The sequence below is a fragment of the Schizophyllum commune genome (genome assembly GCF_000143185.2).
Source record: "Schizophyllum commune H4-8 unplaced genomic scaffold SCHCOscaffold_5, whole genome shotgun sequence".
Classification (NCBI taxonomy): Eukaryota; Fungi; Basidiomycota; class Agaricomycetes; order Agaricales; family Schizophyllaceae; genus Schizophyllum; species Schizophyllum commune.
In genome coordinates, this window is record NW_026089542.1 from 247,982 (window position 1) to 272,494 (window position 24,513).

At 58.7% G+C, this 24,513-nt stretch overlaps 12 protein-coding genes across 12 annotated transcripts; 6 read left to right on the forward strand and 6 right to left on the reverse strand.

Annotated features, from left to right (window-relative positions):
• Nucleotides 1-227: 227 nt before the first annotated feature.
• SCHCODRAFT_02699781 (uncharacterized protein) lies at nt 228-1,919 on the forward strand (the record flags this gene model as incomplete). Its single annotated transcript, XM_003036331.2, has 2 exons — nt 228-494; nt 546-1,919. The coding sequence occupies 2 exons, from the start codon at nt 228-230 to the stop codon at nt 1,917-1,919; spliced, it is 1,641 nt and encodes a 546-aa protein (XP_003036377.1).
• On the reverse strand, nt 1,735-4,487 carry SCHCODRAFT_02620746 (uncharacterized protein). The gene is made up of 6 exons (XM_003037696.2): nt 4,330-4,487; nt 4,158-4,270; nt 3,993-4,110; nt 3,871-3,945; nt 2,925-3,821; nt 1,735-2,874 (listed from the first exon to the last, which is right to left on the reverse strand). The coding sequence occupies exons 2-6, from the start codon at nt 4,167-4,169 to the stop codon at nt 2,159-2,161; spliced, it is 1,818 nt and encodes a 605-aa protein (XP_003037742.2). The 5' UTR covers nt 4,170-4,270; nt 4,330-4,487; the 3' UTR covers nt 1,735-2,158.
• Nucleotides 4,488-4,941: 454 nt separating this feature from the next.
• SCHCODRAFT_01111500 (Xanthine/uracil permease) lies at nt 4,942-7,319 on the forward strand. The gene is made up of 7 exons (XM_003036332.2): nt 4,942-5,179; nt 5,229-5,452; nt 5,505-6,153; nt 6,209-6,270; nt 6,318-6,424; nt 6,476-6,905; nt 6,959-7,319. The coding sequence occupies exons 1-7, from the start codon at nt 5,031-5,033 to the stop codon at nt 7,096-7,098; spliced, it is 1,761 nt and encodes a 586-aa protein (XP_003036378.1). The 5' UTR covers nt 4,942-5,030; the 3' UTR covers nt 7,099-7,319.
• SCHCODRAFT_01207543 (uncharacterized protein) lies at nt 7,294-8,947 on the reverse strand (the record flags this gene model as incomplete). The annotated part of the gene is made up of 2 exons (XM_003037697.2): nt 7,294-8,748; nt 8,798-8,947. The coding sequence occupies 2 exons, from the start codon at nt 8,945-8,947 to the stop codon at nt 7,294-7,296; spliced, it is 1,605 nt and encodes a 534-aa protein (XP_003037743.1).
• An 826-nt stretch (nt 8,948-9,773) lies between these two features.
• SCHCODRAFT_02501048 (uncharacterized protein) lies at nt 9,774-10,545 on the forward strand (the record flags this gene model as incomplete). The annotated part of the gene is made up of 3 exons (XM_003036333.2): nt 9,774-10,233; nt 10,286-10,360; nt 10,427-10,545. 3 exons carry the CDS (start codon nt 9,774-9,776, stop codon nt 10,543-10,545), a joined length of 654 nt encoding a protein of 217 aa, XP_003036379.2.
• Nucleotides 10,546-10,766: 221 nt separating this feature from the next.
• On the reverse strand, nt 10,767-12,811 carry SCHCODRAFT_02620755 (mannose-binding lectin). The gene is made up of 9 exons (XM_003037698.2): nt 12,572-12,811; nt 12,471-12,512; nt 12,350-12,419; nt 12,067-12,299; nt 11,762-12,003; nt 11,466-11,639; nt 11,215-11,381; nt 10,815-11,094; nt 10,767-10,793 (listed from the first exon to the last, which is right to left on the reverse strand). Exons 1-8 carry the CDS (start codon nt 12,746-12,748, stop codon nt 10,871-10,873), a joined length of 1,329 nt encoding a protein of 442 aa, XP_003037744.1. The 5' UTR covers nt 12,749-12,811; the 3' UTR covers nt 10,767-10,793; nt 10,815-10,870.
• Nucleotides 12,812-14,788: 1,977 nt separating this feature from the next.
• SCHCODRAFT_02729179 (uncharacterized protein) lies at nt 14,789-15,667 on the forward strand (the record flags this gene model as incomplete). Its single annotated transcript, XM_003036334.2, has 4 exons — nt 14,789-15,152; nt 15,212-15,331; nt 15,391-15,465; nt 15,516-15,667. The coding sequence occupies 4 exons, from the start codon at nt 14,789-14,791 to the stop codon at nt 15,665-15,667; spliced, it is 711 nt and encodes a 236-aa protein (XP_003036380.1).
• Nucleotides 15,668-16,577: 910 nt separating this feature from the next.
• SCHCODRAFT_02620761 (uncharacterized protein) lies at nt 16,578-17,528 on the forward strand. Its single transcript, XM_003036335.3, has one exon. The coding sequence runs from the start codon at nt 16,831-16,833 to the stop codon at nt 17,206-17,208; it is 378 nt and encodes a 125-aa protein (XP_003036381.1). The 5' UTR covers nt 16,578-16,830; the 3' UTR covers nt 17,209-17,528.
• On the reverse strand, nt 16,635-16,796 carry SCHCODRAFT_02471605 (uncharacterized protein; the record flags this gene model as incomplete). The annotated part of the gene is made up of 1 exon (XM_050342704.1): nt 16,635-16,796. A coding segment is annotated over one exon (162 nt), but the record flags the coding sequence as incomplete, so codon positions are not given.
• A 2,844-nt stretch (nt 17,529-20,372) lies between the features above and the next one.
• Nucleotides 20,373-21,899, forward strand: SCHCODRAFT_02699789 (TAF4-domain-containing protein; the record flags this gene model as incomplete). The annotated part of the gene is made up of 4 exons (XM_003036336.2): nt 20,373-20,460; nt 20,508-20,649; nt 20,701-20,917; nt 20,967-21,899. The coding sequence occupies 4 exons, from the start codon at nt 20,373-20,375 to the stop codon at nt 21,897-21,899; spliced, it is 1,380 nt and encodes a 459-aa protein (XP_003036382.2).
• A 134-nt stretch (nt 21,900-22,033) lies between these two features.
• SCHCODRAFT_02244565 (uncharacterized protein) lies at nt 22,034-22,829 on the reverse strand. The gene is made up of 3 exons (XM_050342176.1): nt 22,467-22,829; nt 22,376-22,414; nt 22,034-22,313 (listed from the first exon to the last, which is right to left on the reverse strand). The coding sequence occupies exons 1-3, from the start codon at nt 22,519-22,521 to the stop codon at nt 22,168-22,170; spliced, it is 240 nt and encodes a 79-aa protein (XP_050200305.1). The 5' UTR covers nt 22,522-22,829; the 3' UTR covers nt 22,034-22,167.
• A 79-nt stretch (nt 22,830-22,908) lies between these two features.
• SCHCODRAFT_02574146 (FMN-linked oxidoreductase) lies at nt 22,909-24,359 on the reverse strand (the record flags this gene model as incomplete). The annotated part of the gene is made up of 5 exons (XM_003037699.2): nt 22,909-23,132; nt 23,185-23,468; nt 23,521-23,668; nt 23,729-24,019; nt 24,084-24,359. 5 exons carry the CDS (start codon nt 24,357-24,359, stop codon nt 23,007-23,009), a joined length of 1,125 nt encoding a protein of 374 aa, XP_003037745.1. The 3' UTR covers nt 22,909-23,006.
• Nucleotides 24,360-24,513: the final 154 nt, after the last annotated feature.

The window sequence follows — 24,513 nt, forward strand, 5'->3', positions numbered from 1 at the left end:
GGAACGTCCTCCTCTGCGTCATTTTAAGTCCAAGGACGTGTATAGAATCTGGAAATTTGTGTTGCTGGCTCTCTCGCCGGTTCCACGAGTTCAGCATGTGTGATAGGAAAAGACGAACATGAACACGTGATCGCGGCACCGATCATTTGATGGCGGTTTGCCGCCCGGCCCGACGCCACCTTTGTCGACTTCCCCTCGTCTTCGAAAGAATCTGTCAAAAGCTTGACATGCACCGCTGCTTCCACATCCCCGAAGTTCTGACCCTGATTTGCGAAGCATGCCGTGAACCAACTGGTGACAACGACTCGACCTGGGTGACGAGCGAGAACACTCAGTCGCTGGCAGCGCTGGCGAGGACATGCAAGGAGGTGTACGCAACCGCGATTCGCTGTCTTTGGCAGGACGTCACTGACATTGCAATCATTGCCGAGTATACGATGCCTGGGTGCTGGATGCTGGACTTGGTGGACGATGAGAGCAATATACCTTTGCTGGTGCGTCTTACTCACCCGGTAGCGATGATTCGTCTGACCTCACAACTGTAGACTCCAGCGCGCCACATAGTCGAAGCAGACCTTACAAGGTTCAAATTCTATGCCCCTTTCATACGCAAGATGACCTTCGGGGGAAGTGACTGGCCGAAGGGACTCTCGGAGGATGGTTACTTGGCACTCACCATGACGCTCAACGCCCCCATCTTTCCAAACCTCACCCACATCTCCTGGGATACCGCTGGAATATCACTCAGCTACATTCAGTACTTTGCATCTCCCTCACTCGTCTCCTTGCATATTGCGGGCGATTCTCTCAGCTTCGGCGACCTGCACGTCCTGCGCTGCATCCGTCAGCGCTGTCGCAACGTCTCGGAGCTCGACATAGGGTGCAGTTATATCCTCACGCGGAGTGAACAGCACATGGTCGCAAGCTTTGCCGATACCATCTCTACATGGAGTCTTCACTCGCTGAAGACGCCCTTCATGAGCCTGAATCTCATGCGCCAGCTCGCCGTTGACCCAACCCTTCGCACGCTGCACATCACCAATCAGACGCCATGGCCGGGCACTTCCATGTATCATCCGCTCGAAAGCCTGGTACTGCCCGCCCAAGCCTTCTCCGCTCTGACGTCGCTCGTCATAGGCGCGGACATTCGCGCAGACCGTCTTCTCACGATGCTCGAGTCCTGCTCGTTCGGCTGCCTGCACACCCTCGAAATCTACCAAATCTTGCCTCGAGTGACGTGGCGAAGCATCCTCGCCGCGGTGCGCGGTGCGCACTCCGCACCTTCTACCTTCCGCCGGCTGCGACTGAAGGAGGCTGCCTCTCCGGGGCAACCTAGACCCCCACCCACACAGGGTGCGGCCCTCGAGCCCCTCTACGGCTTTTCCGCGCTCGAGGAGCTGCACCTCGACTTCGAGGGCGCCCTCCACCTCGGCGAGGACGACGTGTCGCGTATGGCGCAGTCATGGCCCCAGCTGCGGCTGCTGCTGCTCCCCGCGCGGGCCCCGCCCCAGGAGCGCCCCCCGCTCCACGCGCTCCGGCACCTCGCCGCGCGCTGCCCGCGGCTGCGCACCCTCGGCCTCGAGGTCGACGCATCGGACGTCTCGCTCGTACATGCGCCGACGGACGTGCGACAGACCGCGCTCGCAAGCTGGTACGTCTACGCGTCGCCGGTAGGCCCCGCGGGGCCTGTGGGCGCGTACCTGTCCGCCGTGTTTCCCGAGCTCGAGAAGATTGCGTCGGCGGGGCAGGTTGCGGACGGCGACCTTGAGGAAGAGGCGCCGGAGAATCCGACGTGGCGCAAGGTGCAAGTACTTGTCAAAGCGTTCGGGGCAATACGCGCGCATGAGTCCCTCTGCACAGCTAAAGGGCGGGTCATCCGCGCCGGGCATATCATGGAGTTGGATGGGATAGACTTCTAGATACCGAACTGGATCAAGCTAACTTATAACCATATATATGCCAACTACACATGTGCGGGCTTTCCAAAGAGGTTCAATAAAGGGACGCGGTCGTCCAAGAGCGAAAGAAACAAATAAAGATACGATACACCAAGAGCCACGTACAAATACAGTTGAAGACCCGCCACAGTCATCCACCATGACCACGGGTCCTCCATCCATCCATCGTCAAGACCACATATGCATCCACTGCTAGCATGTCATGCATCCACCGCCATATCATCCCAATCATCATCATCGTCCGGCTGCTCGACCAGCCCGCCCCGCATCATCACCTCCGCCAGCGTGTACGGCCTCTCCACCCCCGGGCCCCTATCGTACTCCTCCATCGGGATATTCATCTCCTTCTCCTCACCATCCATCCCCCGCTCGTACAGCTCGTCCAGGATCGCGTCCTCGTCCGCGTCCTCCACGCGCATCGGGCCCGCGGCCAACCCGTTCCTCCTTTCCAGCCCGTCGAGGCCCGCCCCCATCCCTGAACCAACTCCCAGCGCGCCGTTCCTTCTGTCGACCCCGTCATATTCTCTTCCGCCATACCCGCTATGCGGCGCGAACACGGCGCCGTCGGGCAGCACCACCCGCGCGCCGACCGCGTCCCAGTGCGCGCCGCTCTGGAAGAAGCGTCGGTGGGATGTCTTCGCGGGCGCGCCGCAGGCGAAGTGCGAGTAGGCGGGGTCGTGGGAGGGGACGGTGAAGTAGGCGGGGTCGGCGTCGGCGCGGTTGGAAGCATCGTGGTAGCGGTTGGTGAGGATAGACATGCGCTTTTTGGGGGAAGCGCGAGGCATACGAGACGGGGTTTGACGAGAGGAAAGGGGTGCGGAGGAATCGGAGTCGGAGTCAGAGCTGGAGGTGGAGGAAGTGGGGGATGGCGGGGCGGAGGAGGCGTGGTGGAGGTTGTAGACGTAGCGCATGTGTTCTGGGGAGAAGTTAGCACAAGGTTGGATGTGGGTAGAGAGAGATACGCACGAGCAAGCTGCCTGTCGAGGTCGTCGCGCTCGTCGTCATCGTCTTCATCATCCACTGCTAGTCTCAAATGCTTCCCAACCGACTCCCTCGGCACATCATGCATCTGCACGCTCGGCGCTGGCGCCAGCTCCGCCAGATGTTGCAGCGCCTTTTCCCTCACCCGATTCAACGAGTTATCCTTCAAATTCATATCCTCCATGTTGCTCGACACGACTTCCAGCCGATAGCGCGGCCCGAACCACTCGAAGTACTCGTTCCACGGCATGTGCGGGTCGATGGTGTCCTCGATGCCGAGCGCGCACGCGGTCTCGTACGTCCAGGTGCGCGCGACATTCTTCACCGTGTACCCGCCGCCACCGAGCATGATCAAGGGTAGGTTCTGCTTGCGGAAGAACTGCACGCAGCGCGCGTGGCCCTCCATGCTCAGGTTGAAGCACCCAAGCTTGTCCCCCGAGAGCGAGTCGGACCCGCACTGCAGTATGACGACCGAGGGCCTGAATACTTCGAGCACGCGCGTGACGACAGGCTCGAAGATGCTCTGATACGAGTCGTCCGTGATGCCGTCCTTGAGCGGAACGTTCACCGCGTAGCCCTTGCCCTTCCCGTGCCCCCGATCGTCCTGCGTACCCGTGCCGGGGAAGTACTCGCCGAACTTGTGGAAGGAGCACGTCATGACGCGGTCCGTGGTGTAGAAGGCCTCTTCCACACCATCGCCGTGGTGGCAGTCGATGTCGACGTAGAGGACGCGTGGGTGGGTGCGGAGGAGGTCGAGGATGCAGAGGACGATGTCGTTGATGTAGCAGAAGCCGGAGGCCTCGCGCTTCTTGGCGTGGTGCAGGCCGCCGGACCAGTTGATGCAGATGTCGCTCGCGCCGGAGGAGATGCGCTCGGCGGCAGCTGGGGGGAATGTGAGTGAGTGATCGGGGGACCCTGGCTTGAGGCGCACCGAGTGAACCTCCGGCTGATATGGAGCAGAACTCGAAGACGCCTTCAAAGGCGGGGTTGTCATCGCCCACCAGGACTAATCGACACGTCAGTGAAAGTAGATGAGCAGACACGGCCACGCACATCTCGTCCCCTGGTATGTCAAATCCTCCGCCGTCTCGGGCGTGACCCTGTTCAGAAAGTCGACGTATTCATCGGTATGGAAGCGCGTCATGTCCTCTGTAGACGCGCGTTTGGCGCGCTACGAGTCGCTTAGTGAGTGATTTCCCAAGGAAGTGCAAGACTTACCAAGATGTGCATCTTATCCAACATTCCGTACGCGGAGACAAGCTCATGTGTAACCCGCATTCGATGAGGCTTCATCGGATGCCCCAGCCCATATGTATACGACCCCACATCCGCTGTTTCGAGGCCGTAAAGGTCAGTCTCCCGGTCATTGACCGTTGCAGCCTTGACATACGATCATAGTAGTACGAGATTCGCTTGTTCGCAGTCATTGGGCTCGTCGGCGATGAGGACAAACTTCGCAACCGGGCCTTAGACTGTCTTCGCAGTCCTTGTTTACCCCTGTGTATCGCAGGGAGGAGAGAGTGCGTAGGATATACGATGGGACTTTGGGTTTGGAAAAGTACAAGGACAAGAACAAGGAGTACCATATGGGGATGTGTTACACGTGGTCAAACCATTGAATCTAATTCCCAGCTCAGATTCGCAACTTGGGCTGGCTCTCTCTTTCATGTTTCTTGCAGAATGCGTCCTCTGCGACGCGGTAAAAAGTACTGGAAGACGAACAGTATGCATTCAATTGCCCCTCAACCTGCATGAAGCTCTCAAAGACCGGATGTGCGCGCCTAATATCGATGCAAAATCCTACCCTTTTCCTCCCTTGTTCTCCGTCCGGCGCTCCCTATCCCGTCCTCCGTGACAACGGCGAACAGGCGCCCTGGAGAGCACCGTTATCGTCCGCCTCCGGCCCCTCTGTGTCCATGTCTCGGCGCGGCAGGAGTCATATCTCCCTTATCAAACCCGGGCAGTATAGATAGCCTCCGCCCATCCGCATGCAAATTTGCATGCGCGAGGGTCGAGAATTGGCGCCCAAGCGGAGCTTCATAAAGGACGGCTGATAGCATCGGCGCCTGCTCGCACTTGCCCTCTCCCACCATGTCGGTCGGTTCTGTGACGAAGGAGCAGCCCAGCGAGACCGCTTCACCCTCGCTCTCCGGGCGGCGCGGAGTGAGAGAGCGGGCGCAGAACGTCAAGCGCAAGCTGACGACGCGCGATGGATGGGTGGGAGACTACAACTACAGCTGGTATGTGTCCCCCAGTGTGCTGAAGGTTCGTAACTTACCCATCGCACAGGCTATGCATGCCCAGTCTCCCTTTCATGAGGACGAAGCGGCGGGCACCCCCCTTTTACTCCCTTGACGAGGAACTGCCCCTTGTGCTTGCCATAGCCAGTGGTTTCCAGCACTCGCTTGCCATGCTTGCGGGCCTCATCACCCCGCCCATCATCTTCGCGAGCTCACTAAACCTCGACTCCGAGATGTCCGCGTACATGATCTCTGCAAGCTTGATCGCCTCAGGTGCGCTTTACCCTTCCCCCTTCCCCGCACATACCCTGATGATCCATCTCAGGCATCCTAAGTTTGGTGCAGATGTCCCGCATACGCCTATGGCGCAACTACTACCTCGGCACTGGCCTCATCACCGTCGTCGGCACCAGCTTCGCCACGCTTAGCACCGCGAGCTCGATCTTCAATGCCATGTACCGCGATGGGACCTGCCCCTCGACGACCGCCGCGGATGGCACCGTTACGCAAGGCCCGTGCCCCGACGCGTACGGCATGCTTCTCGGCACGTCCCTCATCTGCGCGTTCCTTGAGATCTTCATGTCCTTCATCCCCGTCCGCATCCTCCGCCGCATCTTCCCACCCATCGTCACCGGCACCGTCGTCCTCCTCATCGGCATGCACCTTATCGGCGACTCGGGCATCCTCAACTGGGGTGGCGGCTCAAATGACTGCTCGTCTGCGAACCCGCCTGCGTACTTTGCCTTGTGCCCGAACATCGCTGCGCCGCGCCCGCTGCCATGGGGCTCGCCCGAATTCATTGGGCTGGGCTTCTTGTCCTTCATGACTATCCTACTCTGCGAGTTCGTCGGCTCGCCCTTCATGAAGAACATCAGCATCATCATGGGGCTCGCCGTGGGATGCATCGTCGCCGGCGCGACGGGCTACATTGACGGCAGCTCTATCAAGACCGCCCCTGCGATCACGTTCCTGTGGTCAGTGGCGCGCCTTCCTTGACTCTAGCGCTCCCGCGACTGACATCCCGATAAGGGTACACACATTCAAGATTGATGTCTACCCGCCGGCGATATTGCCCATGCTCGCGGTGTACAGTATGTTAGTTACCTCGATTTCTCCTTTCCAACTAAGCCCTTTGCAGTCTCGCTCGCGATGGAGGCTATCGGCGACATCACCGCCTCCGCCGAAGTGTCCAGGCAAGCCGTCGACGGCGAGGAATTCGATAGTCGCATCCAGGGTGGTGTGCTCGTACGTCCTTTTCCCCTCCCCTTCCTCCGTCTCATCTTAACCCTTTCCCAGAGCGACGGCCTCGGCGGCTTCTTCTCCGCGCTCTTCACCGTCACCCCGCTCTCCGTCTTCGCGCAGAACAACGGCGTCATCGCGATCACCCGCTGCGCCAACCGCACCGCCGGCCGCTGGTGCTGCGCCTTCCTCATCCTCTTCGGTGTCCTCGGCAAAATTTCCGGCGTCTTCCTCGCCATCCCCAACCCCGTCATCGGCGGCGTGACGACGTTCTTGTTCGCCAGCGTGTGCGTGTCCGGCCTGCGCGTGCTCGCAATGACGCAGTACTCGAGAAGGGACCGGTTCGTTCTCGCGGCGGCGATGAGCTTTGGGATTGGGTATATTCTGGCGCCGGAGATCTTCACGCACCTGTTTGACGGGGTGGACAATCCGAGCTCGGGGCTGCAGGGGTTGTTCGACTCGATTACGATTGTGCTGAGCACGCCTTGTGAGTCTCTTAATTTTTACCAGGCGGTCGAACGTTTGCTGATGAATGAACAGTCCTTTCGGCAGGCCTGATCGCCGTCGTGTTGAATCTGCTGCTGCCAGAAGAGGACGAGGACGACGAGGATGATATACACCCGACGAATGTCATCGACGTTGAAGCTCAAAACGTCAAGGAGCTCGAGGCGGAGAAGTAGCTTGCTCTATTACCATGATCATGATGTGTATGCCTAGATAATGCCACTTGGATATATGGTGTGGAAGAGCACATTATTGTACGACTGTATTGTATAAACGGACCAGATAAGTACTCTAGCGAAGGGAAATGTCGACGAACGCCTGGTAGTCGATGGATGCACTTCAGCAACCATTGAAAGTGTCCACCACCCCCTTCAATCCTCCGCCCCATCATCATCGCACACCCGTTTCCACCTCCCCCCCTCCGGATCCAGCACATAATCCCTAACCGCATTGAACGCCGGAAGCAAGTGCGCCACCTTCTGCCACCTGGGTTCCGGCACTGTGCTCAGCGCAACCTCGTCCCTGCACACGGAGAGCAAGGTCCTGATATCGAGGAAGAGCATCGAGAGGTAGGCTGCCACGGGTCGCGCGCTTCTGATTGGGGACCAGTTCAGCTGGAGGGTGTGCAGGGCGGTCTGGGGGCGGGGTCGGGGTTTGGGTGCGCTGTGTGGATTGGGTGCGTCCTGGGTTTGCGATGCACCCTGTGGACTGGGTGCGCCATGTGAGGTGTCTTCGCCCTGTGGCGCGGTCGGCAGGGGCCCGTCGTGCGGGACACAATTGCCCGTCGCATCCACGTCGATCTCGAGAATCTCGAGGCGCGCGCAGTGAATGGCAAGGTGCGCGAGCGCGCTCAGCGGCAATTGCGGCTCGTCTAGGCAGTCGCGGTGCACAATACGCAGCTCGCGCAACTCTGGCCACGCCTGCGCCATGCCCTGTATAATATTCGTGCTGAGCCGGAATCCCTCCTGCGCGTTCAAGTGCACCTCCTCCAAGTTTGAGAACTCGCAGAGCGGCGCGAAGCGCGACTCGCTCGCGTCCTCGGGCTCCGGGCCCTTGGGCGCGAGGTCAGAGTCGAGGATGTGATCCTTCAGAATGAGCCGGCGCAGCAGGTGCGGGCGGGTGTGCGCGGCGCGAATCGCGGTGAACAAAGCACCCCACAGCGCGGGCTCGGGCGTGAGGCCAAAGAGCGCGAGCGTGCGCAGGTGCGCGAAGGACGCGCTTCGGAGCATGTCGATGCAAGCGGCGAACGAGATGGGCAGCCCGAGCGCGAAGGAAGTGAGTGTTGCGAAGGATCTGGGGGTAAAGTCGACGGGCTGCGATATGTGGCATTGGTCCTCGTCGTTGGAGGCCTCCAGTTCCTCGAGGTTGGGGGAGCTAGCGAGACGAGCGAGGCCTTTCTGGGATAGGTGTGTGGTCTTGAGCGCGCGCAGGTCCCAGCCGCAGATGGTCTCCGAGAGCACGTTCGCAAGTGCGTCCGACGCATCATCCATCTGGACCCGAAGCTGCGTGACCGCGGGGCACTGCCGTTGGATGTTACGCAGGATAGCCACGTCGCCCATCGTCAGCGGCGCCTCCGCCAGGATGTGCATGCTCGTGATGGACGGGCATACAAAATGTTGGCTGAAGACGAGGCCCACGCAGTCCACGCTCCAGCCCATGTGAGTCAGGTTGGGAAAGACCGGTGCGCGACAGGCGGCAATCAGCGCGGTGTGGCCATCATCGCAGAGCGCGAAGTCGCCACCCCAGCCGAAGTTCATTCGCCGAACGAGGGGTGCGTAGAGGTTGAACCGCTTGAGGTCCTCTTCGACTATGGGTCGCGTGGGGGTCTACATGGGGTCTTAGCCGGCTTGAAACAACAAACAAGTAAGTCATTACCAGCTCATCGCTTTCTGAGTCGGAGTCAGAGTCTTCTGAGGAGGGCTCCGATTTGGTTATGACCCAGAGGTCGTCTGGCATCGTGTACTTCGCTATCACTGCCGGGCTGTGCACGGTCTTCCAGAGACTGCGGAGGGCCGTGTGCGACATAGAAGTGCAGGTCCTGGAGAGACAAGCTAGTGCGCGTCGACTGTCCGAGTCGTACAAAGGAACATTATTACTAGACTCGTCAATGGCAACAGAAAGGCTGTCACAAATCATCGACAGGATTTCCGGTATGACGAGGCAGCGATGCATCTTGAAGAGTAGTAGGGGGCGCTGTGGGGAGGGTATCCGCCACCTTGGTCGGGAAGAGTCCGCGAGTACAAGGACAAGGAGCGTTGAGTGCAAAGGCCTTTGTTGGGTCAAACGCGCCCAACACGTCACAGTCATGTGTGACAACCTCTTCATCACGAGCCATCATGCAACATGGACCACTCGGGTGTGCGCTACAAGACTTTCCGTGTATCAGTATTCACAACTCCCAGCGCAAATTCACATGCAGAAGGACCGTGATCCAAGGCCTAAACCCAGCGGCCAAATTTTTGAAACGCGTTAAGGTGGCAAACGCTATGACCACATCGAACAGGCAGTTCTCCCATTCAAGCTGTGCAGGCCCTTTGGCTGCACTCGAATATGCATTGTGGCAATGTCTCAGCTGATTATGACTGTGATATGAACTGCACTGATACTATCTACGGTCCCAGGAGACTGATCTGAGCCGCCAACCGCTGCGCTGCGTTCATTATACAGGCGCGGAGCATACGAGTTGGCCTTTGTGTTCTCCATTCCGGAAATCGTACTTTGTTGGTATGCCTCCGTTCCTGAAATCATTCATGGCCATTGCCACCTATATAAACCGCCTATACGCGTCGACCGCGCCCACCGTTCGCTCTCTTCCTTTCACCCACCCTCACTCCCATCGCCCCCACCTACCATGGACGCCCCCGTCCTAGAAATCCTCTCCTACACCACCCGCACGTACGGCCCCGACCACTGGGAGGCCCACCGGAACCCCATGACGGACGACGTCTACTACTACGACCGCGAGCACCGCATCCTCACCACGGACGACATCCGCGACGACGCCACCCGCTACGAGGTCCGCCTCGCCCGCCACATGGCCGAGCGCGACCTCCTCTCCCGCCAGCCACCCTTTCGCATCGCGCACGACCCCGAGTGGGACGTCGTCGTACTCGAGGGCAAGCCCCGCGTGCTGCTCTCGTGGGCGCAGGCGGAGCGCTGGGATTTTCTACCCGAGAACGAGCCCGCGCGGCTGTGGCAGGTCGTCAGGCAGATGTCGATCGTCGACTTTTGGACGATTGTGGCGCGGTTCCCTTTCCACCGTGATCTGCCTGATAATGCTGAAGTGACGCTCGCAAATGGGGTCGCACAGGGTGAGTTTCCAGCTCTATAGGTCATCAGACGCTTTGCTCACAACCATCACAGGGTGGCACCAAGCCAAGAAGGTCCTGCAGAACACCGAGAACGCTGGTCTCTACCAGCACTACAGCGCGATTTGTCGTGAGTCTTATCCCCCATACCCATCCCATACCTACTACGACAGCGTTGACTGACGCACTTTTTCAGAATCCCCCGACTACGCCCCCAACACCCCCGAGTGGGTGCAGAAGAAGAACATCAAGGCGTACTGTGTGTCGAAGCTCATGATCGACTGGGTTCGTAATCGCCAGACTGCTGGGCTGTGATGTGCACCGCTGGTCTGTAGAGCGCAGAGCGCAACGTCGACCCGTAGCGTGTGAAGCACGATCGTTGTGTGCAACGTAGACTTAGTGTAAGCGGCGTGGCTTGATTAGCGCAAGCCCAATGAAGGTAAGTGCCCAGTCTAAAAGTAGAATTCTTTCTCCAGCACTGTAACGAACGTCATGAATAACCTATGCTTTCCTCCAACCTGCTTTCCTTTATGAGTCCAAAAGAAGATAATCCGTGCTGGGCAGCACCAGGCACGAGCCCTCGTCACCACCCCCCCCCCCCCGTCACCCCCTCGTCTTCACCCCCTCGTCTTCAACTCCCTCATTGCCGCCCAAAAATCCACCCCAGCTGGTCCACCTCATCCCCGTCCTGGCCATACGCGCCCACGATCCCAAAGCCCTCCGGCGCGCTCACGCTCGTGCACTCGTCCGTCGTCTTGCCCGCCTCGACGGTCTGCCCGCCGCTCGTGGTCAATTTGGCATAGAAGATGCGCGTGTGGTCGTTGTATTTGGCCTGGCAGAGGGTAGCAGAAGTGAGGGTTTCGCCTGCGGTGGGGGTTAGTGGTTTATTTGAAGGGTGAACTCTGTTAGAGGAGGGTGACTCGTTCAAGTTGAAGGAAAGGGCAAGTACATGAGGGTGAACGCGTCGGCCGAGATGCGACTTACCTGAGGAAAGAGAGATAGTGGACGCGTCGCCCCCGGATCCCCCATGCGCAAGGGTGGCGCCAGAGGAGAGGGTGAAGGAGAGGGCGTCGAGCCGGTTGCCGCCGCGGAGGGTGACGGAGGCGACTTTGGGGGAGCCGGGGAGCGAGGGGACGTCGTTGAAGTAGGTGCTGTGGGGTGGTGGTGAGTGATGGTTGGTTAGAGGAGGACCACCCATGTCAATCATAGACGCAGTCAGTTTGAGAGGAACGTACCCATGCGGGCCGCCGAAAAGGTCGCTCTGGCGAAGATTGTCGGCCAGCGTCCACGAGAACTCGACGCGGACCGGGTTGTGATCCGTGAGCAGAGTGCCGTTCTCGGAGAGGAATCGGTCCGTGTCGTAGAAAAAGTCCGTGGACTGCAAGTCGAGGAGCTTCGAGCCGCGGAAGCTAGATGGAAAGGCGTTAGTCTGCTATAGGCACGATGTATCCGCAGGATTCGAAGCATGTTTGCAGAAATCGAGGCGTGTTTGCAGAAATCGAGGCGTGTTTGCAGAAATCGGGCTACGCACAACACCTTATCCACGGTCTCGCACGAGATATTCGCAGGGACGCCATCGGGGCAGAGCAGGGCGTCCGCACCCCCTTCCGGCGGCGAACCGCCGCGCGCGTGCTTGACCCAGGCGTCGGTCATTCCCTCGTCGGCGACGAGGTCGCGGATGCCGGTGTCAACGGCGCGCGTGTAGCGCGAGTTCGTGTCGCCGAAGACGAGGACGGCGTTCCCGGCCGAGTTGGCGGCGATGAAGTCGCGGACCTGGGTGGGGGAAGCGGTCAGGCTCTGGTCGTACGAACGCAATAAAGACTGGTCGACGCGAACCTGGTCCAAGTTCGCTGACCGCGCTACATTATCCTCGTCCTCCGTCCCCGCATCCGCGTGGAGGTTGATCGCGTCGATGTACACGCCCTCGTCGACGCGCCAGCGCATGAAAGTGAAGCCCTTGGGCGTGAGGCAGTCCGACTCTGACGCGTCCGAGCAGGTCGCCCACTTTGTGCGGGAGAAGTCGACCCAGTCGGAGTTGGAGAGCGTGTTGAGGCCGCTGCCGAACGGGACTGGGGATGATTAGCCGGAATGATGAGCAGAGGTACAGGGAAGCACTAACCTCCGCCGCTGGTGGCAGTACGATATGGGTGAGTATCGGCCGCGTAGAGAGCGGCGTGGTAGTTGAAGTCCTTCATGAGGTTGAATGCCTCATGCGTGGTTCGCCAAGGTGAGAAACTTACCTCCTGAACATGTATAAGATCGTAGCCAATCTTCGCCATATTCTGATGCAGATCGTCAGCCAATCGAACTCACAGCGGGATAGTCGGCGTGAGGGACATACCTGGCCGATGAGATTCGTGTTCGTCGTCTTGTCACCCTCCTCCCCATTCCCATTCAGAATCGCGGGCAAGCCGGCGACGTTCATAGACAGGATATTGAACGTCCCCGAGGCCGCGGAAGCCGCGACCACGGAGCGCACTAACGAAATCGCCAGAAGAACGGTGCTTGCAGACCACATATCGGCGCGGGTAGTAACGAATGTGAACGAAGGAGCGATGCTGCTTCGACGTGCTCGCTACAGATCTTCCTCATCTTATAGCGTCCTCCTCGGTCACACGATTCTGCCTTGAGTCTTCTGGGACGCATGCCGTCGCGAGGTACACGTAGCACGTGCGCGACGCTGCACGTTCTGCAGTGCTTCGGGCTCCCATGCCCAGCTTGTCATCTTCTTCCGGGCATTGTTTTCGGATGGTCAAGGCACTGTCCTGGTGGCCTTTGCTCGTTGTCCCCTTTATCGAGCGCTGATAACGGTCTGCACATGCCTTTGGTCCCATTCATCCTCATGCTTGAGCGGATGGTCCCAAAAGCGTGGGGACCGCCGTGAGGTATGTATGACGTTTTATTTCATCGTAAAATCGGCCGCTCTAGTCGTGTTGGCGAGGTTCATAGTCTTGCAGGTGCCGAAGACCGAAGTCGTCTCTGTCGGGTGCCGTGACCAGTACACCACGTGCTTTCGAGCTCCTCAGTCGGCACTTTGAAAGGCGGTAGGCGGCTCGAGTCGATATCGCCGTCTTCCAGGACCTCTCTTGCAGTAACGCCTTGAAAATGAAATGCATCCTCTATTTTTTGAACGACGAGGGGGTTGAGAGGCGGGTCCCCCTTCGATAGCCGGCAATTTCCGTGACATCTTGTTCATGCTGATCCCTTCCGCCTAGAGAACTCGTTAGAGCCCTCCGTATGGTGTCTCATATAAGGTACGCTCTTAATATGCCTACTTGTGGCTTTTTTTTTTTGGTCTAACAGGCTCAGCGAACCCGATATACACGAAACACAGTTCACATGTTGACCATTATTTGTGCGTGTAGGTCCCTCTCCGAATGCTCTCTTGCAGGCTGCTCACGCTATCCCAATATCAGCGAATACAATTGAGAGGGACACCAGAAAGAACCGTGATAGTCATTTCCATGAGAGGGGCGATGTCGAATATCACGACGCCTTCGGGAGTACGGACTAACGACCCCGCCCTGGCCACGTGCATGAGTTGTGAGTCCGGCAAGGTCCGAGGAACGAGGATCGGGCCGGACGTTGGTCTATGGACGAAGGGAGTTGATCGAAGGTTTCCGATCGCTTCTTGACTCGATCGGCCACCTTCGACATCTGCAGAGCTGTACGAGCGTACACTCATTCAGCGCCCGCCCACCGCTCCCTTGTTTCTTTTGCGAGTTGTGTGATCTTCGTGGGAGAATTGTGTGACTTCAAGACTATGTCAATCATATTTCCCCGGCTCTGAGATCCCGGTCAGGGTGTCCCGCTCATGCGCTGAGCCCGGGATCTCTCGAGCCTGTCGCCGCTCCCTGCCGCCCATCAAGATGGCGGCGGAGAGCGGTGTCCCCCAACCTGAGGAACGCATGAGTCCATAGATAAGGACCAAGTTCGAATGCCGGCGAGTTCGAATTCTCGTTGAAATCAGCCATCATAGGTATGAGATTGATGTGTTTTGTCGCAAAAAGGATCTGCACGGTTTGCTAGAGGAAGAGGTCAACGTCTGGACCTGGACAGCCAAAGAATGTGCTCGGACTTACGCAGGGTCGCTTGCTATCCCCCAGGGTTCGGGCTTACGGCTCGGGCGGACGCATAAAGCGATGCAACAAAAAGGAATATTGTCAAGCAATCTATTGGTTCTTGAATATGACCCTTTCGATGCCGACAGTCGCAACAATGAGATGGTCGGACGAAAAGACTAAGACGGCGGCATTTTCCGACGGCTAAGTCGCTGACGCGGTCACGTGCCATAAGTTGGTTGCGCGTCGCGCGTTCTCGTTTATTGGCAATGAAGGAGTTGCTCGTATACTTGACCTATCAACGGAAGTAATTAAAATCTTCTTTGCATGTCGAGACTGGTCCCGCTCGAGAAAGGTCCATCGAAGGTCATAAGCATAACGAGGACGTACTATTGTCCTGTCTAGGGCTGTGCATAATGGAACGCTCAGCGTTGACCTGTTTGCGTACGTATATAACTCAGACGTAGAGCATTCGGGTTTCCCAGGTCGCCGCAGCCATGGCACCCCACTTCGAAGGGACCACGCCAATGTACTGCGACAACCTCGACCTGCTCAGATACCCTCCCCTTCCTCGCGGCTGGGAGGTCTTCTACCATCCCAGAAACGGCGACGTCTACTACTGGAATCGCGACGAGCGCGTTATCACGGAGGACGACATTTGCGATGCCTCCGTTCTCACTGGTGTCTTGCGCGCGAAGGGCAAGGCCATGCGCGAGCTGCAGCGGCGCGGCCTCCATGAATTGTTTTGCACTGATCAGGGAAAGCTGAAGGGGTCCTGGGATTTGATCATAGGGGATGGGGGCCCGCTCTCTCTCGTAGGGTGGAGATTGGAGGAGCTATACGAATTCGTCGAGGACGAGGGTACGTGACCGAGCGCGCTGGTTGCCACCACCGAGCACTCACTAATCTTCCTCATCCAGAGCGATACATCGAGCATTCCTCGGAGAGGGTATTCTGGCTTCGGATCGCCGAGTTCCCTTGCCACCATTCCAATCTTCTGCGGCGAACCGAGCAACAGATGATGCACATAAGACATCGTCGTGAGTAGAGCGCGCGCTGAAAACTGTCCGTTGGATGTGCTCACTCGTTGACGTTGCAGATCCTCGACTGATGAACGCTCTGCTCAAGCGCCCTGGCAACATGGAGCTATACAAGGAGTATCGTGTGTTTCGAGGTGAGTAGGCTGGGTGATATGACCAGCGAGTCGTCTTTAATGATGCGCAGATGAGGCTCTGGCCAGGACGCCAAGCAGGTATTGTGACGATCTGCCAGCCGTCGTGTGGCGGCTCGCGTGCCTACTCAGCGAGGCGCACGAGATGGCGGACGCGCGCAATATTTCCCTAGAGAGACGTTCCAGTAGAGCGTCATCGTCATGATGGGGAGTGAGGGGCTACCACTGTAGCGATAGTGAAGCGCTGCCACCATAGCAGGGAGTGAAGCGCTACCGCCATAGTGGGAAAGTGATTTCGAAATCTTTCTGTACCCTACAATTCCTTGTATTGTGCTTCATCGTGCTGTATCTGGGGACGTCGATCGAAAATCCCTTGCTTGTATTCGAGCAGCGGATACGAAAAGTCTGCCTCAATCGAGAGCAGCGAGATAATGGTTTGCCGCTGTTGTCAGTGCCGTAGGGCAGCATCCTCGTGGAAAAGCAGCTCAGTGTGCTTAGCGCAAAGCAAGCCATGTTCCTCGTCGCAAAGCAGCGCAGTGTATTCGTCGCAAAGCAGCCTAGCGTCCTCGGCGCAAAGCAGGCCATGTTCCTCGTCGCACTGAGCAGCCCCAAGACGCCGGAGGACGACCGGGGTAAGACACGGAGACCAAGCTCATAGATTTCGGCGTCGTTAAGTGAGTCGCCGAGGCCAGAATTGCGTCGCTGAGGCCAGAAGTGCGTCGCGAAGGGCCGTTGCACGAGTCGCAGAGCGGAAGGTCAAGACTCGGAGAACAGAAGGTCAAGACACGGAGGTCGGGAGCAAGACGCAGACTGAGAGCACCGCCACAATGAGACCGGGAGCGCTGAAGTCTCAGGATCACGTGGGGGAGGAAGTTGAACTTCGGGAAACGCCGTGTCGATGCCGAGGCGTCCGTTCGAGAGGGTCAGCACGGCATGAGACACCACACCCGCAAAACTCCCTGGTTTGGTTTGAACCAAGGCTGTTATTCGTATGAGGAAGGGTGAACTAGAAATCGGCATCCTTGAACGAAAGTCTCGTACCTCCGACCCGTTGCTAAACGGAACGGATGAAGCGGAACGGAAGTGCAGAAAAGTACTCGTCGCAACCTAAAAGTCTCAGACAAAAGCATCGCAACTGTAAAATTGTCTGACTGCATCGCCCAGGGGAAGTCCTATATAAGACGGAGAGGGTCAACCTCCTTCTCTACCAACCAAACCAACCAACCAACCACCGAATCGTTAAACCACCCGCCGCTACTCAGCCGCAACCACCAATTCGCGCTTAACAGCCAAAGCGAATCACACCAAATCAGCACCGATAAACCACCCAATCGACTATCAACATCAGCATAAATCAGCATAACCATCATGTCGACCACCACCACCACCAACCCGACGATCACCGTCCCCGCCATCGTCGTCACCAGCCCGCCCCTCTCACCCACGGGCAACGCCAACCACCCGATGGCCGCCGCCGTCTTCCGCCGGCCATCCCTCGTCATCAGCGGCGCCAGCGCCACGTCGCTCGCGCCCAACCCAAACCAGCTCGTGCCCTCCTTCGCGAGGAGTCGCGGGGTGAAGATGTCGCTCCCGCTGCTCGACAGCAACCACAAGCAGGAGGCGCACGCACCCATTCCGAGCAAGGGCGCCCTGGAGCCCCGCGCTGGCGCGCTTCCGCGCCGCAAGCGCTCGAACCCGGCCGCGATGTTGAATCGCGGGCCCTGCCAGATACAGGCAGCGGCGTAGATGTGGCGAGACGTTATAGCCACCATTCGACACTCACCACACACCACACATCACCCCGACTAAACTATCAGCACTAAGGGGGAGATCGACGACGACACATACCCTACATTCGGTGAACCCTACTACTAGGGCACCTCAGAACCATACATACCACATCAGAACCAATAAACATGAATTTGCACCTAGCCAGAATGAATTTTCTCGGAGAAAGCCTCAGTCTTCAGTTGGACCTCCATGATGAGGCTGTGGGTCGTGAGCTGACCTCCTTTAAGTCAGAGGTCGCAAGCCGAGAGCAGATGCAGCTTTAGCGTAGATGATGGTTGTCTGGAAAGAACAATGGGCGGCGATAGCGGGCCGGTGGTTCGACGAACTCGTTGGTCGGCCCGACGCGGTCCTTGTTCCCAACTTCCATCTCCAGCGCGCCTCATTGCGCGTTCTTTCCTTCGCAATGGTAATATACAGACGAAGCGAGCCCCTTGACGCGTCTCACGAACCCTACAGACAGTCTGTCCATTCTTCTTGAGAGGGCAATGCAGATTTGGTACCAGTTGCCGCAACGAACATCCTCCTAATGCGGCTCCAACCTTTGGCAGTGCGTGGTAGACTGCCCTACTCGCAAAACTTGTCACTAATCCCGCTTCAAGATGCTACATGGACGAACCCGAACGCAGGTGGCTTCAAGGGTAGTGCGGGCGCTAGCAGCAATGCCAAACCTACTGCGATCCTAACGTGTGTCCTCTGCCCACGCATATAAGCCCGATACTGACCTCTTGTGCAAGGCAGGACCAACTGAGACAGTTTCTCGAGAAAGAACGACCTATATGGCCCATATCATCGTTCGCACCCGCCGCTCACGATCCCATCCTGCTCGATGTCGGAGATATATCCCCAGAGGAGATGCGCGTGCATGCGTACAAGTTGATCGGGGAGGGGAAGTTGGAAGAATATGTGCGTGATCGTACTTGATGCACTGAAATCTATGCTGACATCCTTGAAGGACAAGTACGAGCTAGAGAAGATCGAAGCCGCGGACCAGCCTATTAAGGTGCGTTTGTGTCTCTCAAGCCACAAGCAAGTTGTGGAGACTGAACCCTCTCCCAGGCCGCCCTCGCCGACCTGAAGTCAGCCGCGGACCACGCGAACAAGCAGAGCGCGCACGCGAAGGACGGAATAGTGCCCAACTCTTCCCCCTGGAGGCCGCAAGCCGCATCCTCCGGGTTTGGCGCTTTCGGAGGCGGCAACTCTGCCTTTGGGCAGCCAGCGGCAGGCGCCTCTGCTTTCGGCCAACCAACTGGCTTTGGTCAGTCCGCGTTCTGGCAACCAGCATCGACGTCTGCCTTTGGGAAACCCGCCTCAGGGTCCGCATTCGGGCAATCAGCGTTCGGGCAGCCTGCGCAGCCATCCACCTCTACGGGCTCTGCGTTTGGTGCACCAGCATCAGGGTCTGCATTCGGTCAACCCGCGTCCACCTCCGCGTTTGGCAAACCCTCTGCTTTTGGCGCGCCCGCGTCGACCTCTGCCTTCGGGGCACCCGCCTCGGAATCAGCCTTTGGCGCACCAGCGGCCTCTACCTCCTCTACTTCCGCCTTCGGCGCACCCGCATCTACCTCCGCGTTTGGTCAACCCTCCGCCTTTGGGGCAGCCGCAGCCGCGAACAAGCCCGCCTTCGGACAGTCTGGCTTTGGGCAGACGGCGCAACCCGCTACCCCAGCTTTTGGGCAACCAGCGACCGCTACCCAGCCCACATCTGCTTTTGGTCAGTCTGCGTTCGGTCAGCCGGCGTCGACGTCTGCCTTCGGGCAAACCTCACAGCCTGCTTCTGCGTTTGGGCAGTCGTCGCTCATCAAGCCCGCCACGGGCGCCTTTGGATCGACGCCCAGTAACGGGAGCGCGTTTGGTGGCGCGTCGAATGCATCGGGCGGTGGTACAAGTGGAGGAGGGGGCTTCGCCGCCTTTGCCAGCGGTGGGACGACTGGGTTCGGGAGCACGGCAGCAAAGCCAGCGACGAGCGGCTTCGGCACTGGAGGGGCCTTCGGCAGTACTGCGAATACCAGCGGTTCTGCGTTCGGCGCACCCTCGACCTTCGGGCAGCAGCCAAGCGGGAGCACACCGGCCAATGCCTTTGGACAGCCCAGCTTCGGGCAGGCTGCACCTTCCACTTCGACGGGGAGCGCCTTTGGACAGCCAGCCACCGGGGCGACGCCGAGTGCGTTCGGCCAGCCGGCGACGGGGAATACTACGAGTGCCTTCGGACAACCAGCAAACCCGAGCGCATTTGGCGCACCGGCATCCGGGAGCGCATTTGGGCAGTCTGCGTTCGGGAAACCGGCAGACGACGCTGCGAAACCGCAGAGCGCGTTCGGCGCGCCTGCTGCTGGGGGCGCGACGAGTGCTTTTGGGCAGCCTGCGAGCACCAGCGCGTTCGGTCAGCCCGCGAGCACGAGTGCATTTGGTCAGTCGGCATTTGGTGCGCCCGCGCAGCCCAGCCCATTTGGGAAACCCAGCGGGTTCGGCGCGTCTGCAGGAGGCGGGAGTGCATTCGGCTCAGGAGGTACTGGTAGTGCCTTCGGCTCGGCAGGTACTGGAAGCGCGTTTGGTGCTGGCGGAACCGGCAGCGCCTTCGGTGCAGGCGGCACAGCAAGCGCTTTCGGTGGTGGGGCGATCAAATCCAGCCCATGGGGCGAAGTACTGCCTTCAGGCGGGATCAAGACGGTCTACGACGCGCAGCTGCCGCCAAATTACGTGGAATTGCTATCCGAGGGCGTGCTGGAGTTGTTCAGGAAGGATAAGTTCGAGGTGGGCGGGGTGCCAGAGTTCGTGCCGCCGCTGGAGGTTAGGTAGTATCCGGATGGACTTTCCGAGGCATGGGGGAGGATGATGTATCATTATGTATTGCTTTCATGAGATTTCTGCTTCGCTATCAGAGCTTCATAGCTTGAGCACAATCGATGCGAGTTCAACAGGCGGAGGAGCCACGAGGTAATCAACGAACAATGGATCCCAAATGCGGAAATAATGAAATTCAACGCGGCCTGTCTTCTACCATCACTCTGTCGTGCTCAGTACTCTCAGTGTCTGCCTTCTCGCGGTGCCACTGATCTGCGAGGACTTCTGTTACCTTGTATACCATCGAAGAAGTCATCGCGGCTGGCTCTTGAATCAACATGAGCAACGTCAAAAGCGAAGACACGCCGCAGCCTCTGTCGCAGACCGCGACACCTGCGCCCCAATACGCCCAATGGAGCCAGACTCGTGAGTCTGTCAATCCTAGTTCGCGTATTTTTCTGACAAGATGGCAGAAGCGATCCCGATCGACCCAGCGCTTCAGGCGCAAACCCAGCAAACTCCAGCGCCAGCGCAAGCAACACCACAGCCCCCAGCAGTCCAGCCGACGCCTGTGCAGACTCCCCAACCACAAGCGCAACAGACACATACCCCGACGTAAATCTCTTGAGCGCCTGTAGAGAGACAGAGTCTGACGATCGCATGCAGACCTACATATTACCACCCATATCAGTACACGTTCTACCAGCCGCAAACGCACCAGCATGCACAACAGCCGGCAGTGCAGCAGACGACGATGGTGCCGACAAGGCAGCCTACGGCAGCGCCTGTACAGGCTCCAACAGCGGGTCAGGCGGGCGGGGTTGACACGACTGATGTAGCGACGCTCAATGACGCGTTGGGCAGCGCAGGAGTGGATTTACGGGTGCGTGCTCTGTTCCATACCGCGATCCTCTACTCATGCAATGACAAAGGCAGAAGAAGAGTCCCTTCAACGAACCTCTTCCCCCCACTCTAGCTACCGCATGTACGCCGACCAATCGCGCAAGCAGCCAATCAAGCCCTCCTTCAACACCCACTACCTCCAACAAACCATGTACGAGCACGCGAAGCAGCACAAGATCACGCGCATCCCCGAGGACAGCGTGAACTACCTAGCGCTCGCGCTCCGCGCACGACTGCAGGACATCATCGCAGACACGATCACCGCCGCGCGTCACCGCACCAACTCGCAGTTCGACCGCGCGCCGTCGTTCTACGAGAACGGCGAGGACGGGCAGAAGATCCCCATGTGGTCCATGCTCATCCGCCGCGACATCGGGCACCAGCTCCGCGCCCTCGAGCGCGTCGAGCGCGAGGAAGAAATGCGCGTGCGCAAGGAGCGGAAGGAGCGCCTCGACGCCGCCTCCGCGCAGGCGGCCGCCCTCGCCGCGCAGGCCGGCTCGCCCGCAGAGGCAGACATCGACTGGGACGACGGCGGCGCGCGCAAGAAGCGCAAGAAGGATACGATCTCCGCGCGCAACATGCCCGCGGACGTGGGCAAGAAGATGTCGAACGCGGCGGCGAATATGGCGGCGGGCGTGGGCGGCAAGTACGCGTGGATGAACGCGGCGAATGCGAGTGCGCCGGCGAAGCCCAAACCGGCAGCGGCCCCCAGCCCACCTGCGTCGGCACCGAGTCCAGGAGGAACGGCTACGGCGGGGACAGCAGGGACGGCTGGTGGTAATGGGTGGGCGACGAGGCCATTCGCGGCGAAGAAGCCGGAGTCAATGACCCCGACGCCAGCGGCGCAGCCGCAGGAGCCAGTCGACACGCGATTGTTAGTGAAGATGAAGGATGCGGCGTTTGTGCTTGCTAAGGAGAGAGGACATGGTGGAGGCCGGGGCTCTGCACGAGGGTGGACGTAGGCGGTTGGCAGCTTCGGGCGATGTATTGGACTTGGGTCTGATGTACTTACTGTCTTGCCTGATGGACATTGTATATTATGCTACGTGGTTCGGTAGCCAACGAAGACTCGTGAGGGCCAGACATTCACTTCGACTCAGTGGTTCAGTAAAGCAAATAGATATTCCAAAGAGAAAGCACGACTAGCGTGCTATCAGGTCGCCTATATTTCCTCGATCAACATCACCCAGCCCCCCGCCGCCGCGCCACAGTCGGCATCCGCTACCCTTTTCAACTCGATGGTCGCGTCGTTGCTGGTGGTCCAGTAGCTGACATCTGTGGGTGGTGTCCGGGCTGTTGCTGGGGGTTTTGGTCGTCTTGCAACTCCAGGTCCGAGTCGTCGTCGTCCTCAATGCGTTGCTTGCAGCAGCACGGACCTGCCGATCATCAGCTTTATTCGCACCCAAGCCTAACAAGCATCTCTATCCATGCTACATACATTGCTTCGCGCAGCACGGCGCACACGACTGGAAGAGAGCTGTCCCAGAGTCAGTATAAGTCGATCACGGACTTCAACGCGGCGCACGCACAAACGAACAAGCAGCAGATGCTGCAGCAACAACAACAATCACCTCCGGCGTCCATCCTCGTTCAGAGCTCGTAAAAGATAGGAAGGTGTGTACAAAGAGCGAATATGAGGAGCTGGACGTCGAGGAAAGGATGGGAGAAGTCAGGACACGATGGTGAAAGACAAGTCTTTATGAGCAGACCCGCGTCTCTCAGGGTCCCATCTATCATACAAGGATGCCGTCTGTTCGCATGTCGGCGGGCCAGGATCAGGCAAAGTACAGCCTTGCGAATGTTTCATTGACGGACGTCGTCGAGGTCCTGGCGACGATCACGACGGGGCACTGCCTCGAGCGCGTTCACGGAGGATGAAAGTTCCCACCGCCGTCCGTTTACCGACCGAGCTTGTTTCTAGCATATAAAAGGATCGGGTTCTTCCGCATTACCATATGCTGCTGCTTCTGAGTCCTGAAAGGCGGCTGCCAACCGCGTATATCGCAAGAAATTGTACGTTCATAAACTCCTATTTAGCCGTGTCAATGTCGATTCAGCAACCAGAGGGTCTACGCCTTCACAGCAAAGGTGTAGTCGGTGTATCCGAGCGGCGTCGAGTTTCCATGAAGGTAGAACGAGTCGCGGTCGTACGGCGACAGCGCAATCTCCTTCTGCCAGCGCACAGGCAAGTCGGGCTAGCGTCTCCCATCAGCATCGCAGCCACCCATCCGAACAGCCAACACTCACATTCGAGATAAACCACCTCCCCATCCCAATCAGATCACCCTTCTCGTCCGCCGTCTTCAGCGCCGTCTCCCTCGTATACCCACCCGCAGAGATCACGACGCCGGGCGCCCAGATTTCTCGCAGGAAGTCGTTCTGCTCTTCCGCGCCGATATCCTCGTTGGTGCGGTCGTCGATGCCTGAGATGCGGGGCTCCACGACGTGAAGGTACGCGAGGTCGGGGTGCCGGGCCTTCAGCTGGGCGGTGAAGTAGGAGAACTGAGGGATCGGGTCCTTCATGCGCATGTCTGGGGATGCCGGTCAAGGTCGGTAAACATCTAATGGACAGAGCGTGCACACCTTGGAACTTGTTCCACGGGCTGAGGCGCACGCCGACCTTGTCCGCACCTACCGCATTGACGACCGCACTGGTGACCTCAAGAGGGAACCGAGCCCGCCTCTCGACACTCCCGCCATACTCATCCGTCCGCGTGTTCGACACATCTTGCTGCAGATACGTCAGCCTCGACTTTCTCACTAAGTGTGCCCCGCATCGCGATGCACGCACCAAGAACTGATCAAGCAAATACCCATTCGCACAATGCACTTCCACGCCATCGAAGCCGGCCTCCTCGACCGCAGCGCGCGCTGCCTTCGCGTACCACTCCACGTATTGCCCGATCTCCGGCACCGTGAGCGGGCGTGGCGTCTCGTTGCGGCCAGAGATGGGGATTGCAGAGGGGGCGACGAGGTCGAAAGAGGGATCAGCGGCTTTAAGGGTGGCTTCCGAGCCAGCGCGCCCCAAAGCCCATAGCTGGGCGTAGATGAACGAGCCTTTGGCATGGACGCGGTCGGTGACCTATGGTGCCAGCAATTTAGCTTTCCTTTTGCGTGCACAATCTTCGAATGTCTCGAAGGCTCACCTCCTTCCACGCCTTGATCTGCTCCTTCGACCAGATGCCTGGCGTATACGGGCACCCGCCCGCCTCCGGGTAGATCACGACGCCCTCGGATATCAGGAGCGTACCCGGCGTGCTCGCGCGCTGCTCGTAGTACTCCTTGACGTTCGCAAGGGGCACGTAAGTAGACTCGGTATTGCGGAAGCGCGTGAGCGGGGCGTGCACGATGCGGTGGGCGAGCGTGAGTTTGCCAACCTTGACGGGTTGGAAAAGCTTGGGGGTGGCGGTGTTAGAGGACATGAAAGGCGAAGAGTAGCTCGAAAGTGTGGCTAGTTACTTGTTGGTCTGTCTGGAGTAACTCTTGTCGTCCTTTATAGTGAGTATAAGGCCCTCGGAGCCTGTGAGTGGATCGCTCATCGTCGCCGTGAGCCTGAGAACACAACACGAAATCGCG

Coding starts and splice junctions, on each gene's coding strand:
- SCHCODRAFT_02620755 (XM_003037698.2), bottom strand. CDS start 12,748: ATGTGGTCTGCAAGCACCGTTCTTCTGGCGATTTCGTTAGTGCGCTCC. Junction 12,513..12,571: donor ACACGAATCTCATCGGCCAG/GTATGTCCCTCA, acceptor GATCTGCATCAG/AATATGGCGAAGATTGGCTA. Junction 12,420..12,470: donor ATCTTATACATGTTCAGGAG/GTAAGTTTCTCA, acceptor AACCTCATGAAG/GACTTCAACTACCACGCCGC.
- SCHCODRAFT_02620761 (XM_003036335.3), top strand. CDS start 16,831: ATGTCGACCACCACCACCACCAACCCGACGATCACCGTCCCCGCCATC.
- SCHCODRAFT_01111500 (XM_003036332.2), top strand. CDS start 5,031: ATGTCGGTCGGTTCTGTGACGAAGGAGCAGCCCAGCGAGACCGCTTCA. Junction 5,180..5,228: donor GGAGACTACAACTACAGCTG/GTATGTGTCCCC, acceptor CCCATCGCACAG/GCTATGCATGCCCAGTCTCC. Junction 6,906..6,958: donor GATTGTGCTGAGCACGCCTT/GTGAGTCTCTTA, acceptor ATGAATGAACAG/TCCTTTCGGCAGGCCTGATC.
- SCHCODRAFT_02620746 (XM_003037696.2), bottom strand. Junction 3,822..3,870: donor ATCAGCCGGAGGTTCACTCG/GTGCGCCTCAAG, acceptor CATTCCCCCCAG/CTGCCGCCGAGCGCATCTCC. Junction 2,875..2,924: donor CCTCGACAGGCAGCTTGCTC/GTGCGTATCTCT, acceptor ACTTCTCCCCAG/AACACATGCGCTACGTCTAC.
- SCHCODRAFT_02244565 (XM_050342176.1), bottom strand. CDS start 22,521: ATGGACGCCGGAGGTGATTGTTGTTGTTGCTGCAGCATCTGCTGCTTG. Junction 22,415..22,466: donor CATCTGCTGCTTGTTCGTTT/GTGCGTGCGCCG, acceptor ACTCTGGGACAG/CTCTCTTCCAGTCGTGTGCG. Junction 22,314..22,375: donor GCCGTGCTGCGCGAAGCAAT/GTATGTAGCATG, acceptor GATGATCGGCAG/GTCCGTGCTGCTGCAAGCAA.